The following is a 14,668-nucleotide window of genomic DNA, read 5'->3' as shown; positions in this document are numbered from 1 at the left end:
GGAAACACTCCAGTTGCCAACAGGCAAAAGTGCTAATTAGTTGCTGGCTCTCGTCCAAAGATTATACCAGGGACCCTGTTCCACGTTTGTCCTCTAGAAGTTATGACAGGTGCTAACAAATGCTTTTGTGCTTTGAATCGGCACAGACCAGCCGCTGCACAGAGGCCTAAATGGGACCAGACGTTACCAGGGCCGCCGAGAGACATAGCCGGGCCTGGGGTGGGGTAGGGCTGCCCCCCCCCACACACACACACCTGGGCCGCTGCCGCGCTGTCCCCAACATTTGGCCGCCGCCCCCGCCCACCCCCTTGCCTTCCTGTGTCTGGGTGCTCCTCCCTCGGTCTGTCATCTCCTGCTCCTGTGTGCCGGAACCCGGATGAATGCATGCCCGCAATAACCCGGGTTATTGTGTTAATGCAATAATTTGGGTCCTGGCATGCAGGAGCAGGAGAGAGACAGACCTGGAAGCCAGGGCCGTAGCGAGGACGGCTGACACCCGGGGCAGGTCGCCGCTGCGCACCCCCCCCCCCCCCAGTGCAGCACGGCACGCACCCCCCCTCTGCGGCGCGCACCCCCCCCCCCTCCGGAGAGAATTCTTACTTGCCGGGGACGGGCGGGAGGGCCGATCCGCCTCGAGTGCACGTCGCTCGGAGCTGCGTCGGCTCCACTGGTTCACTGCTCTTTCTGCCCCGGAACAGGAAGTAACCTGTTCCGGGGCAGAGGGAGCAGGGAACCAGCGGGGCCGACACCCCCCCAGCGTGTGCACCCGGGGCGGACCGCCCCTCCCGCCCCCCCTTCCTACGCCACTGCTGGAAGCAGGCAGGGAGGAAGAAGCTTGGCCCCCCCCCCCCCTTGGCAGCTGGGCCTGGGGAATTCTGCCCCCCCCCCTTCTCGGTGGCCCTGGACGTTACAAGTGGGGAGCTGAAGTCATTCATCCAGTGAAGTAAGAACTGTGTCTCACAAACGACATTTTCTCAGAAACAGGCTGGGAGTCAGATCACAGAGAATCCGACAAACTTCCTAAGACTTCAGCTCATTATGGCAAACGTTTCTTACGCCGAAGGACCACTGACTGACGCAAACAAACCAAAGACACACGAAACATTTTTTTTTTCTGTAAAGTCTTTAACACTGAAAGGTTTTCTCTACAACATTCGTCATCTCATCCTGTCAAGAAAGACAGATTGTAATGAAACAGTCTGGTTAACAACAGGGACATTGATCTTTGCATCCGATATCTGCCGTGATTACACAGCGGACAAGTTCTGCAAAACTGAAAAATGATTCATAAATAAGATGGATGATCGTTTTATCGGGATGAGAATTGTGGCTTCAATAAAGGCAACTCTCCTAATACAGAGTGGAGATTAGACATGAGCCAATGTAAGATTTTCTGTGTAGCTCCTGTTGTGCCTCAGAACCAGGGGCGTATCTGCGTGGGGCCTCAGGGGCCTGGGCCCCCGCAGATTTCGCCCTGGACCCCCCTACCGCTGCCAACCCTCCCCCTCCGTTGCTCGCCTACCTTCGCTGGCGGGGGACCCCAACCCCCGCCAGCCGAGGTCCGCGTCCTCCTGCCGCTGCCGGCTGCCTTTGGTCCTTTCATTTGTCCATTGAAGCTAGCGCCGACGAAAGTTTCTTTTGAGTCTGACGTCGCTGCACGTTGTACGTGCAGAACGTCAGGCTCAGAAAATGTTTCTGAGTCTGACGTCCTGCACGTACAACGTGCAGCGACGTCAGAGTCAAAAGAAACTTTCGTCGGCGCCAGCTTCAATGGACAAATGAATGGACCAAAGGCAGCCGGCAGCGGCAGCGGCAGGAGGACGCGGACCTCGGCTGGCGGGGGTTGGGGTCCCCCGCCAGCGAAGGTAGGCAAGCAACGGAGGGGGAGGGTTGGAAATGGTAGCAGCTGGGGGGAGGGGGATCGGCAATGGCAGCGGCGGCGGCGGCGGCGGCGGGGGGGGGGGCTATAATGTGCCCCCTCACTCTGGCCCTGGCCCCCCCTACCGCCGCAGTTCAGATACGCCCCTGCTCAGAACTAAAAGAATGGGTCCAATATTCAGCAGGACTTATTTAAGTAGAAGAGGTTCCTATCCAGATAAGTCCCCCCCCCCCCCCACCTCACCAGATCATAACTGGATCTTTATCAGCACTTACCCAGATAAAACTGACAGAGGCAGGAGACACGTTATAGACTAAACAATTTATTTAGACATGAGCTTTCGAGGACCAGAGACACTTCAGATGCATCAGATAGTCCAGGGGCGGAGCTAAGAATTACCCAGTTAGCGGTTAATATTCAGTCTGCTAACCGGGTAACTGTCTGGATACTGGTCTGAATATTACCCGCACGTGGATCAGTGTCGGCAGCAGAAGTAACCTGACAAAATACTTTTTCACAGAAAGGGTGGTGAATTTGTGGAACGGCCTCCCGGAGGATGGAGATGAAAACTGTATCTGAATCCGCAAACGAACCTTTTCCGGAGAGGGGAAGGCGGTAGAACTAGAGGACATGAAATGAATTTGAAGGGGGGGGGGGGGGCAGACTCAAGAAAAATGTCAGGGAGTATTTCTTCACGGAGAGAGTGGTGGATGCTTGGAATGGCTCTCCCGCGGGAGGTGGTGGAGGTGAAAACGGTAACGGAATTCAAACATGCGTGGGATAAACATAAAGGAATCCTGTTCAGAAGGAATGGATCCTCAGGAGCTTAGCCGAGATTGGGTGGCAGAGCCGGTGGTGGGAGGCGGGGCTGTGGTTGGGAGGCGGGAATAGTGCTGGGCAGACTTATACGGTCTGTGCCGGGGCTGGTGGTTGGGAAGCGGGGATAATGCTGGGCAGACTTATACGGTCTGTGCCAGAGCTGGTGGTGGGAGGCGGGGCTGGTGGTTGGGAGGCGGGGATAATGCTGGGCAGACTTATACGGTCTGTGCCGGGGCTGGTGGTTGGGAAGTGGAGATAATGCTGGGCAGACTTATACGGTCTGTGCCAGAGCTGGTGGTGGGAGGCGGGGCTGGTGGTTGGGAGGCGGGGATAATGCTGGGCAGACTTGTACGGTCTGTGCCAGAGCTGGTGGTTGGGAGGCAGGGCTGGTGGTTGGGAGGTGAGGATAGTGCTGGGCAGACTTATACGGTCTGTGCCAGAGCCGATGGTTGGGAGGCGGGGATAGTGCTGGGCAGACTTATACAGTCAGTGCCCTGAAGAGGACAGGTACAAATCAAGGTAGGGTATACACAAAAAGTAGCACATATGAGTTTTATCTTGTTGGGCAGACTGGATGGACCGTGCAGGTCTTTTTCTGCCGTCATCTACTATGTTACTATGTTACTATGTAATTCAAGAGATCTTGGGACAAGTACATTGGATCTATAAGGGAGTGATAGAGAAAGCAGATGGCATGGATGAGCAGATCGGGTAGGCCACATGGTCTTTGTCTACATTTTTCTATGTATGTTTCTTTTATACCTGGATATTCAGTACCAATATCCAGGCATGGCCTAGCACTGAATATCTGGTATGAAAAGCCTGTGGTGACTGGAGTTTTTACAAAACTCATTGCATAAAACAGGACCTGAGCTAAAACAGCATGAGTCAGAGGTAAACTAGAATCTAGTCCTATCTGTATCCTTTCTAATCACATCTATTACTTTCACAATATACTAACTGAAGTGGTGAAACCTAACCAAGAAAATTTACTTTCTAAAAATTCATTTACTTGCAATTCAATTTTCCATGTCAATGTTCTACTAAAGCAGAAATCATTCTTTTCTACATGTCCTAGTGTTCGTTATAGGAGATTCAGTAGGAAGTACTTATGTGTGTTCCTTCTAGAAAAAAGGTGCTGGTACTCAAATGCCATGCCACCCTTCAAGGGTGGGGTGATCACTGAGGGACCCACCACACAATAGCCAGGACCCCTGCAACCAGTCAAAGAATCTATGACAAGGCAGAATTGGTGTGTAGAGCCTGAGCTCTTTCATTAAAACTTGGGCACCATGGGTCAATTTTAGCAGACAATGGAAAAGGTGCTGGTACCCCCAAGTACCCCCTCAAAAAAAGCCCTTCTAAAGAGTGACAAGATTCCATGCAGAATCTCAAAGACTAGCAACATTCCATCTAGCACCCCAAAGAATAGCAAGATTCTGGAATCCTAAAGAGCAGCGTGTTTTTTTCTAGCGAAAAAGGTGCCGGTACTCAAATGCCGGGCCACCCTTCAGGGATGAGGTGATCACTGAGGAACCCACCCCACAATAGCCAGGACCCCTGCAACCAGTCACAGAATCTATGACAAGGCAGAATTGGTGTGTAGAGCCTGAGCTCTTTCATTAAAACTTGGGGACCACCATGGGCCAATTTCAGCACCCAGTGGAAAAGGTGCCGGTACTCAGTACCCCCAAGTACCCCCTCAAAAAAAACCCTGCTTATACTATGATTACTTGTAGCTATAAAAATTTATTGATCAGAGAGAAACAAGACCAAGCATCAGAAGGCAGTAGGACCTACATTTTCTGCATGCAAATTCTACCCGAATCTAATTTTCAGTCTCCGACTACCCTGTACAGGAAGAAAACATCTGTTATCCCAAACTGGTAATTTAGATAACCCAGTTTATGAGCTGATATGGAAATGGAATCGACGATGGGTAATTTTGAGCCAGTACAGGTAGTCTGTAGGTCCACGGGCATAGGAATCAACTTTCCAAAACAATTGGGGATGTAAAACTCAGCACAAATTACATCTCCTTGGGTACACTGAAGGTGTTTGCTCAGTATTTGGGGTACTCAAGCACCCACCCACTGCACCCACAGAACTGGCACCTATGCCCATCAGTACTTTGTACAGAGTAGCCACAGAATGCAAAGCAATTTTTAAAGGAATGCTCCCTTTAAAAAATCCACTCAAAACCAGTGTCACAGAGATCTTATTCCCTATATACTTTGAAAGAGAAATCCCAGCATGCATTTGAGCTGGCCTACCCCCACCGTAATTCCCTGCAGAAGAGCGGGCAGAGGGTTAGACAAGTTTTACCCACAGAAATCCTTTTAAAAATAGCCCCCAACCAGTGGCGTTCCTAGGGGGGCTGGCACCCGGGGCGGATCGCCGATTCGTCCCGCCCCCCGGGTGCAGCGCCCCCCCCCCCCCCGATGCAGCGCAGACCCCCCCCCCCCGGCGAAAGGACACCCCCACGAAGGGACACCCCCCCCGCCGGGTGCACACCGCTGGGGGGGGTGCCGCGCGCGCCTGTCCTCCGTTGTTCCATGCTTCTTCTCTGCCCCGGAACAGGAAGTAACCTGTTCCGGGGCAGAGAAGAAGCATAGAACAACGGAGGGCAGGCGCGCACGGCACACCCCGGCGGCGTGCACCTGGGGCGGACCGCCCCCACCGCTCCCCCTAGGAACACCACTGCCCCCAGCATAGACCCAAGTTCTTGGTTACAACCACTCCACAGGAATTAAATAGCTCACAATCTAACACCTTACTTTCTTGTTTTTGCAGGCAGTGAGCCAGGGCTCCATCTTCAAGCACAGCAAAATCTCGGCAGACTGAAAAACAAGCAGGGAAAACAACACTGGGTAAGAAGGACTAATAAAGCATAATAGTGAATCCATATTATGCCTTTCTTAAGTTTCATGTATGCATTTTATTATTTGTAATTATTGTTATGTTTCTCATTTTGAAGCAGACTCAATATTTTGGATGGGCCTAGAGGTAAATTGGATGGGCCCTTCCGTGCGCACATGCAGCCGCCACCCCCAGCACCACACACACACATCTTCCCAAAGATTTTTTTTAAGGACACAGATTTTTTTTCACCTACCCCACATCTTGTCCCTCTCCTCCGCGGCGTCTCAGCTTCTGCGCTCCTGTCTCTGAACCTCATCCCTCCCCGGTGTCGGTACAGGTGTCCCCGGAGCCTGCGGCGATTCATCCTTGCTGCTTGCACCGGCCCCACAGGCTTCCATCTGCCGGTGTCCCGCCCTCGCTGACGTCATTGCCTGCTTCCTGTGTGGCAGAATGCGGCAGATAGAAGCCTGTGGGGCTTGGTGCAAGCAGCAAGGGTGAAGCACTGTAGGCGCTGGGGACGCCTCTAGTGACACCGGAGAGGGAAGGGGTTCAGAGACAGAAGCGCAGAATCAGGGGCGTATCTGAGGTTCGGCGGTAAGGGGGGCAGGGGCTAGAGTGAGGGGGCACATTATAGCCCCCCATACCGCCGTCGAACCCCCCCCCCCACCGCCGTCAACCCCCCCCCACCGCCGTCAACCCCCCCCCCCCACCGCCGTCAACACTCCCTCCCTCCCCCGCCTACCGCCGTCACCTACCCCGAGGTCTGCTTCCTCCGGCTTTTTAAAATATTGCTTCAGCTGGCGGGGGACCCCAACCCCCCGCCAGCCCAGCCGCTTTCTTTAACTTTTTCATCCTCGTCGTGCAGCGCGCTGTGAAAGCTGCATGCATCTTTAGTTCCAGTTGGATGGAGTCTGACGTCGCCTGGAATCTTGTTACTCTTTAGGATTCCAGAATCTTGCTATTCTTTGGGGTTCTACATGGAATGTTGACGTTACAACGTGCTGCGACGTCAGACTCCATCCAACTGGATCTAAAGATGCATGCAGCTTTCACAGCACGCTGCACGACGAGGATGAAGAAGTTAAAGATCGCGGCTGGGCTGGCGGGGGGGTTGGGGTCCCCCGCCAGCTGAAGCAATATTTTAAAAAGCCGGAGGAAGCGGACCTCGGGGTAGGTGACGGCGGTAGGCGGGGGAGGGAGGGTTAACGGCGGTAGGGGGGTCCGGGGCAAAATCTGTGGGGGCCCAGGCCCCTGTGGCCCCACGCAGATACGCCCCTGGCGCAGATGCCGGGATGCTGCGGAGAAGAGGGGGAAGACAGCAGTGTGGTAGCTCTCTTGAGCAGGGACTGTCCTTCCCCATGTTTTAACTTGTACAGCGCTGCGTAACCCTAGTAGCGCTATAGAAATGCTAAGTAGTAGTAGTAGTAATGGTGCAGCAGCTGGGTGGGCCTGAGACTCCTGTTGTGTTTTGACATTTAGGGGAAGGTTTGTTATTATCCAGTTAGGACACTGCATTCCACTGAACAGGAGGGCTGTAAGGGCCCTGTTTACTAACGTGTGCTAGCTTTTTTAGAGAACGCTAACCGTGTAAACGCCCATAGGAATAATATAGGTATCTACACAGTTAGCGAGCGCTGATTAGCGTGCACTAAAAACGCTAACTCGCCTCTAGCGCGGCTTAGTAAACAGGGCCCTAAATCTTTTAAAGAAGTACACGAGGGAAAATTTGGATAAAATCGGGCTAAAAAGGAAGGAGTCAGACAACAACGAGGCAGTCGGTCTGCCAAATCCAATACGGAAGATAAAACAATGAGGCAGACCTTGTAAAAAAAAACCAAATGTCTTTATTAGCAGATTAAAAGCGCCCAGATATTCAACATAAAATGCCTGACGTGGCCATGTTTCCACAGTATAAAAATGGCCGCGTCAGGGGCGGTGGATCGCCAGCTGATATAAAACCTCAAAATAAACGCTACCGTTAAGGGCACCCTTGTTACGGGCATTCTTCTTTGAGCATCAAGGCGAATTGATAATGGTCTAATTTAAATGCGATTTGCATGCTATCTATGTTAGGCTTTGGCATGCTCGTTGGTCCACGCGCTAGAACCCTCCGAGCATTCAACAGTAGCAAATGCGGGTGCTAGTCAAGATCTAATGGTCTCTAGCGCACACATCTGCTTCTGAGCATCAGGGCCAGAGTGCGATAAGTTTTGAAACAAATAGAGCAAAACTCTCTTATTATATAACATCTTGTAGTGTAACATGCACAGTAACATAGTAAATGATGGCAGATAAAGACCTGTATGGTCCATCCAGTCTGCTGAGGAGGAAGGAGGTGTTTTAGAGAGCTCTGCTGACTTCCAGTGGAAAGGGAGTGAGACCTAGCTCCCTCCCCAAAGATGAGGAGGGTCCCTGGGGAGAAGGCCTCAGGAAAGTCCCAGGCTATGGGGCCTCCTGGGGCCCGGGACCAGAAGGCCGAAAGGAGTGGCACTCTCCCTGGTTTGACTACCGGGAGAAGGGAAAGGAGTCCAGTGGACCGAAGGGAGAAGCAGCCCAGTGGAGGCCACCAGAGCATTTCCCCCTCCATGGCCCAGCTTGCGGAAGGTAAGCGAGAAGACAGTGGAGGGGGGAGGAAGATAGTACAGGCCCCAGAAGGGCGCTTCCAAGGAAGGGAGAAGGAAGAGGCGATGGAAGTTTGCCAGAAGCCTTTGCTGGAGGCAGCTGAGAGTGAGAGTGAGGAGAGTGGATCGTCAGATGAGGAGTTCCTTGAAGTGAGCTATGACCCTGATGATCCAGCAAGTAGTGTGGTAAATATTGTAAGACGAATTAAGCTGGTGGAAAAAGAAGTAGTGGAGCTAGGAAAATGTCTGAAAATGGCAAGAACTATGTGTAAATTTGCCCCAGCGGAGCACAGACAAATGTATGTTAAAGAGGAAGCCCGGATATCAAAGTTGTTGGGGAAAAAAGAACACTTGTTGAACTGTTTAAAAAAGGGCTCTGTGAATCCTTTGAGGGAGCTCTATGTTAACCGAGAAAGGATGGCTTCAATACCACAGTCTGGGGGTTCAGGAACACTACAGTTGCAGCAAGCTTCAGTGTCTTCAGCAGCATTAGACTCAAAAGAGTTGTCTGGGTTCAGAGGTGACCCCACTTTAAAATACATGAGACAGTTGGCAACACAGTCCAGAGACTTACCCAGCAGCCAGAGGATAAGGAGGCAGCGGCAGGACATGGCTCTGAGGTGGGGGCTGGAGTAGAGATCCTACCTGTGGAGGGGAGGACAGAACTCAGTAACTTTTCAAAACTCCAGATAATGGAGGCAGCAGAGGGAGACGCAGGTAGCAGCCTGTTTTCTACAGAGGTGGTGGTCGAAGTCTCAGAGGGCTTACCTGCAGTTGTGCAAACAGCAGAGACAGTTGCCGTGAAGGAGGCCCTGTTGGAAAAGGGTCAGCAGAGGCAGACTCCGGTATTTTTGGCCGGGTCTGCAATGACTGAAGTGGAAACCGAAGCAGCATGGCATCTGGAGAAGCCCCGCCCACGAAGTCCGGGAGCAGGGGAGGTCTTCCCTGAGCATGGAGTAGCTGGCGGTTTACAGGAGAGGGGTCGGAGAGAGAGGAATAGGAGCGGGCAGCAGCTGGGAGCTCATTTGACCAGCTGTCCATTACAAGAGGTGAAATCGGGGGGGTGCTAACAGCCAGCCTGTGGCGGAATCAGGAACAGACAAGCCATGCCCCCGGGAAGCGCCAGCCATTGGGAGAACGCAGGAGGGACTGCACCAGAAGCAAGGGGGAAGTAACCCGATTGTTGAGAGACTTTCGTTGACTACAGAAGTGGACATGGCAAGTCTAACAGATGTGCAGCGGGTGGTGGAGCAGACCTGCCAGCAGGACGGCTGGGAGCGAGGAGCCAAGGGGAGCGGCGGAGTTCCGGAGGCTTCGCCCCTGGTGCCGGAGGTTGGAGGGAGTTCGGGGGCAGAGCGAGCAGGGAGTCTGGTATCGCCAGCTGCAGACCTGACTGGGCAGGTGCCAGAGTATCGCCAGGAGACAGAGGAGAGGAGGCGATTAGCCCAGAGGCTGGAGCCTGCAGTGGCAGGGACGAGCAGGGACGTTCCAGGAAGTGGTGATGGGCAGGACAATCAGTTGGAGGCAGCCCAAGCCGCAGAACTGACTATGGACGTTGCTGGATGTTTGTCTGAGAGGGAAGGGGACGGGGGACAACGGGAGGGGGAGGGGGCGGTGGATATTGAGGAAGGGAGAGGGATGAGGGGAGGGGCAGAGGGACAGAAGGGGGGGGAGGCAGAGGGAAGGGCTGGAACAAGTGTGGAGGGGGGGCGGTGGGGGCTGGGGTCCAAGTCCTTTGCGGCAGTAGTCCAGGGAGGGGGAAGGAGGGAGGGGGGGAGATCGGGTGGTTTTGAGGGCCCAGGGAGGGGTTGGGGGGGAGCGGGGACAGGGGGTGGACAGCTGCCTAAGCGGCGAAATGTGGTACAGCTCAAATGGATAGGGGAGGGGGCAATGCCCTCCAGGGATCGGGTCTTGAGGCTGGTGATGGGGATGGGGTTTATACCCGAGGACTTTTACGCGTGTATACACCCCATCAACATCCCAGAATATGACTTGAGCTTCATGACCCAGAGGGGGATGGAAATATTCTGGGAAAGGTACGAGGGGGTGAGGGGAAAGGGGGAGTGGCGGGACCTCAGGGCCATTCCAGTCAGCAAGCCGGACCTGGTGCAGATCACCCTGCTCGTGAGAAATGAGTCTATCTCTGGGGCAGATTTAGCCTACTGGCTACAGAGGTACGCGGAGCTGAGATCCCCACTTACAAAGTTACCGGATCCAAGCAGGGTTTGGGCAGGAGGTTGGGGAGCCCTGGTCAAATTGAGACAGGAGAGCCATGTGGTCCAGCACATTCCTTCGGCTGCCTTTATCGGTCGTGACAGGATACTGTGCTTTTACAAGGGGCAGCCGCGGCAGTGCTTCAGATGTGGTTCGTTTAGGCACTTCAGCATGTCATGCCCAGTGGTAAAGTGTGGAAGATGCGGGGATCAGCATGCCACAGAGGACTGCACCGCGATCAGGTGCAACCTCTGCGGCGGGTTAGGCCATGCATATCGGAACTGCCCTAGGGCGGCCCATAACGAGTGGGATATGTGGGGGAAGGGACGGGGAGGGGGGGTAATGGAGGAGGGGATAGGGCAGGGGGTGATAGGCAGGGAGGGGCAAGGGGGGAGAAGGAGGGGATGCAGGAGGGGGGGCGGCAGGGGGCTGGGTCAGGAGTGGAGCAGGGGGGAGAGGGGGAGTGGGTACAAGTGCCACAGAGGAAAGGGAAGTTTCGGAGGGGGGGGAAAGTAGGGGTGGGCAGGGAGGGGTCGCTGCAGGGGAAGAGGGGGGGGAACAGATTTCAGGTGTTGGAGGAGGAGGAGGAGGATAGGGAGGTTGGGAGGGAGGAGGAAGAACAGGGGGAAGGAGAAGAGGTGGAGTTAATGGAGGAAGAGGGGGCGGCAGGGGGGATTGGAGAGGGCAAACGGAAATATGAGGAAGCACTGGAGGAGGGTACTGGTGGTAGGAAGAAGGGCGGGAAGGCTCTGGGGGGAGGGGTAGGGGTGAGGGAGGCGGAAGAGGGAAGGGAGGGAGGGAGGGGAAAGGGGAGTAAGAGGAAAGCTGAGGGGGCCGGGCAGGTGGTGAAGGCCCAAGTGCTGGCTTGGGGGGACAGAGTGGAGCTAGAGGAGGATCTGGAGGACTTGGAGGACTTGGGGGAGGTGGAGGACTCGGAGGAGGAGGTAGGGGGCGGGGGTGAAGAGGGGAGAGGGAGGGATCAGGGGGTGGGTCCGGATAGAGCAAAGAAGAAAGGAAGGAAGAAAGGGGGAGGGGGGGTAAGGTGCAGACAGGACGGCTGCGGGGGGGGGGGAGGGGGATTTGGCAGGGGATGATGTAGACCGCATAGCAGAGGACCTGCTTCAGGGTAAGAAGGGGGTATCCCAGGAGATAAGGAAAGAAGTTGGGAGTGAGCAGACCCGTGACTCGCAATGAGGATGGCAGGCTTAGTGTTGACATTTGCCACGCTGAATGTGGCCAGCATCGCCTCTCCGAAGAAGCAGGGTTTAGCGTATGACTGGTTCGCGAGGGTCCAAGCAGATTGCTTCCTGCTCCAGGAGACTCGGCTGCGGTCCATTGAGGTGATCAGGCGGGCAAGGCGGGCCTGGAAGTGGGGTCCCTCGGTGTGGGGGTTGGCGGGGGAGAGGTATGGTGGGGTGGGGATCTTATTTAAGTCCCACCGGGTGAATATTCAGCTAGTGGTGGAGCTGGGGGTGGGGAGATGTCTTGTTGTGGATGCGATTTGGGAGGATAGAGCACTGAGGGTGGTGAATGTGTACGGGCCCCAAAGCAAGAAGGAAAGGGTGCTCCTCTTTGGGAAGATCAAGCCCTACCTATACACTTCGCGCCAAGTAGTCTGGGGGGGAGATTTTAACACCATATTGCGGAAAAAGGATAGTGGGGGACGATCGGTACAGGTGGGCTATGACGGGGTGAGGCTGGCAGGGATCATGCGGGAGGCGGAGCTGGTAGACGCGCATGTGGCCTTCTGTGAGGAACAGGAGGGGTTCACGTTCTTTCGAGGGCAGTGTAAAAGTAGAATCGATAGATTCCTGGTAAAGAAGGGGGTTTGTCTGGGGGGTCCACGAACCGTGGACGTGGACTTTTCAGACCACCACATGGTCCTCCTTCAGGTGGGGGGGGGCGGCAGCGCAGAGGCCAGGGAGGGGGTTATGGCGACTAAATTTAAAGTGGTTAGGTAGCGAGCAGGTGCGGGAGGAGTACCGCCGGTTTTTGGAAGATCAGGTGTCAGTGCAGGGGGCATTTCAATCATTGGGGGAGTGGTGGGATACAGTGAAAAGACGAACGCGGGGATTCTTTCTCAGACAGGCGAGAAGGGAGGGGAGGGAAAGGACAAAGTTGGGCATGGCAATAAAGAAAAAGAGGGACACATTGATTTCACAAGGGGGGAGGGAGGAAGAAATACATGATCTCCAAGCACTCCTGGAGCAGGTACAGTACAACCGCTACACCTCCTTGGTGTATGAGCGGGACTTCGGGAAAATGTGTAGCCCGGACCCCTTCGCATGCTGCCGGGAGCGGAGGGCGCGCAGGGTGATGGAAGGGGTGCGGGATGCACAGGGGGTCCTGCAGGACACCAAGGAGGGGATTCTGGGGGCAGTGAGGGACCACTTTGCGGTGTTCCTTTCAGCCCAGCAGATTGATATGGAGCAGATGGAGTGTTATGTGGAAGGAACCCCGGGGATAGGTCACGGGGGACCCCAGCTTCAGGCCCTCTTGAACCCGTGGACAGAACAGGAGGTGGAGGAAGCCATCGGGGCGCTCCACAGGAAGACCTCGCCGGGGCCGGATGGGCTAACAACTGAGTTCTACCAGGCCTTTAAGGAGCAGCTGGTGCCGATCCTGGTGAGGGTATGGGGGGCAGCCCAGTTGGAGGGTTCCTTGCCTAGTTCCTTGACAGAGGCGGCTCTTATCCTACTAAGTAAGGGGAAGGACCCGGCGATGCTGGCCAACTGGCGGCCTATAGCACTGCTTAATACGGATCGAAAAATCTTTGCGCGAATGCTATTCCAGAGAATGAGGCAGGTGTCTGGGGATTTGCTAGCAGCCTCGCAAGCATGTGGGGTTAAAGGGAGAGGGGTCTTGGAAGCTGCAGCGTGGGTGCGGGAGGGGGTAGAACGCAGTAGAGTGGGAGGGCATGGTAGGCTGTTGGTAACACTCGACCAGGAAAAAGCGTTTGATAGAGTGCAGTGGGGTGTCCTATGGAGCATTCTGGAGCGCTATGGGTTTCCGAAGGGTTGGATAGAGCAATTACAGCTACTCTATCGGCATGCGGGGTGTTTTCCCCTGGTTAACGGGTGGAGAGGGCAGGGGTTTGAGGTAGGGGCAGGGGTCCGACAGGGGTGCCCACTCAGCCCGCTGTTGTATGCATACGCCATCGACCCTTTTATAAGACGGCTGGAGAAGGGGGGGGCGGAGGGGCTGGAAGGGGTGGAGGTGGGGGACAATAACCAGTTAAGGGTCGTGGCGTATGCAGATGACGTTACAGTGTGGGTAGCGGACCAGAGGGAGGGAGGTAGATTGCAGAACCTGATCCAGGAATACTCGCAGGCAACAGCGTCGCAGGTCAATTTTCAAAAGTCCAATAGCCTGTGGGTTGGGGATCAGGGGCTGCAATTTGAGTTGGGAGGTAGGTTTCCTACAGCTGTGGAACGTATACGGGTCTTGGGAATATACTTCGAGAAGGGGGATTATAGGCTCTACAACTGGGATAGGTGTCTCCAAGAAGTGAAGGGGAGGGTGGATAGATGGAAGGGGTGGAAAATGACCATGGGGGAGCGGGTACAGCTCATCAAGGCACACTTAGTTCCTTTGTTTCTGTTCGTCAGTTACATCTGCCTGCTGCCGGAGAGCCGGTACACGGCCTTGTATGGGGTGTTCTTCCGGCTGCTCTGGGGCAACAGGACGAATCCGGTAAAACGGAATGTTACCTATCTGCCTAGGAGGGAGGGGGGGGGTGGGCATGATAAACCCAGTCCTGTTTTTCAGCGCTTTGTTCCTGCAGTTCAATCTGGGGAGGGCGGTAGGGCGGGAGCCACCGGGGTGGGCTAGGAGTGTCCTGCAGTGGTGGCCGAGATATTGGGACCTATGGCGGGAGGGGGGGAGGGTAGTGGCACTGCGAAGGGGGGCTCCGGGGGGGGTGAGTTATTGCAAGACCCTAGTGAAATTGGTGAGGGTGTGGGGGCTGACGGTGGGGGAGGTGAAGGCAGGACAACGGGGGGTCTGGATGGACAGAGTACGGGCGCAGGTGTTCTCAGCTCCTCTGGCGCTGAGGGACGCGCCGGCCCCACGGATGCAGCAGGGGTTACGGTTGATTGCTTCGAACCGCATCCCGGTGAAGTATAAAGACCTGGCGTGGCTGTCCTTTCACGGTAGACTGTACGTCCGAGGAAATTTGAAATATCGCAATGTGCGGGATAGAGGGTGCCCACGGGAGGAATGTGCTGGAACTGAAGAGACGATGGAGCATTTCCTGGTGAGGTGCCCATTTACA

General features: G+C 55.0%; 1 protein-coding gene across 1 annotated transcript in view; it reads right to left on the bottom strand.

Moving 5' to 3' along the window:
* The window catches only part of LOC115456845 (trichohyalin-like), a 160,793-nt gene that overhangs the window by 89,098 nt on the left and 57,027 nt on the right, over positions 1 to 14,668 (bottom strand). The window contains 1 exon segment of the mRNA XM_030186168.1: positions 5,476 to 5,538. Within this exon segment, the coding sequence (XP_030042028.1) occupies positions 5,476 to 5,538 (63 nt within the window).

Source organism: Microcaecilia unicolor, chromosome 13 (genome assembly GCF_901765095.1).
Source record: "Microcaecilia unicolor chromosome 13, aMicUni1.1, whole genome shotgun sequence".
In the NCBI taxonomy this organism is placed as follows: domain Eukaryota; kingdom Metazoa; phylum Chordata; class Amphibia; order Gymnophiona; family Siphonopidae; genus Microcaecilia; species Microcaecilia unicolor.
The sequence above is the reverse complement of the archived record's forward strand: the minus strand, read 5'-3'. Positions and strand labels throughout refer to the sequence as shown.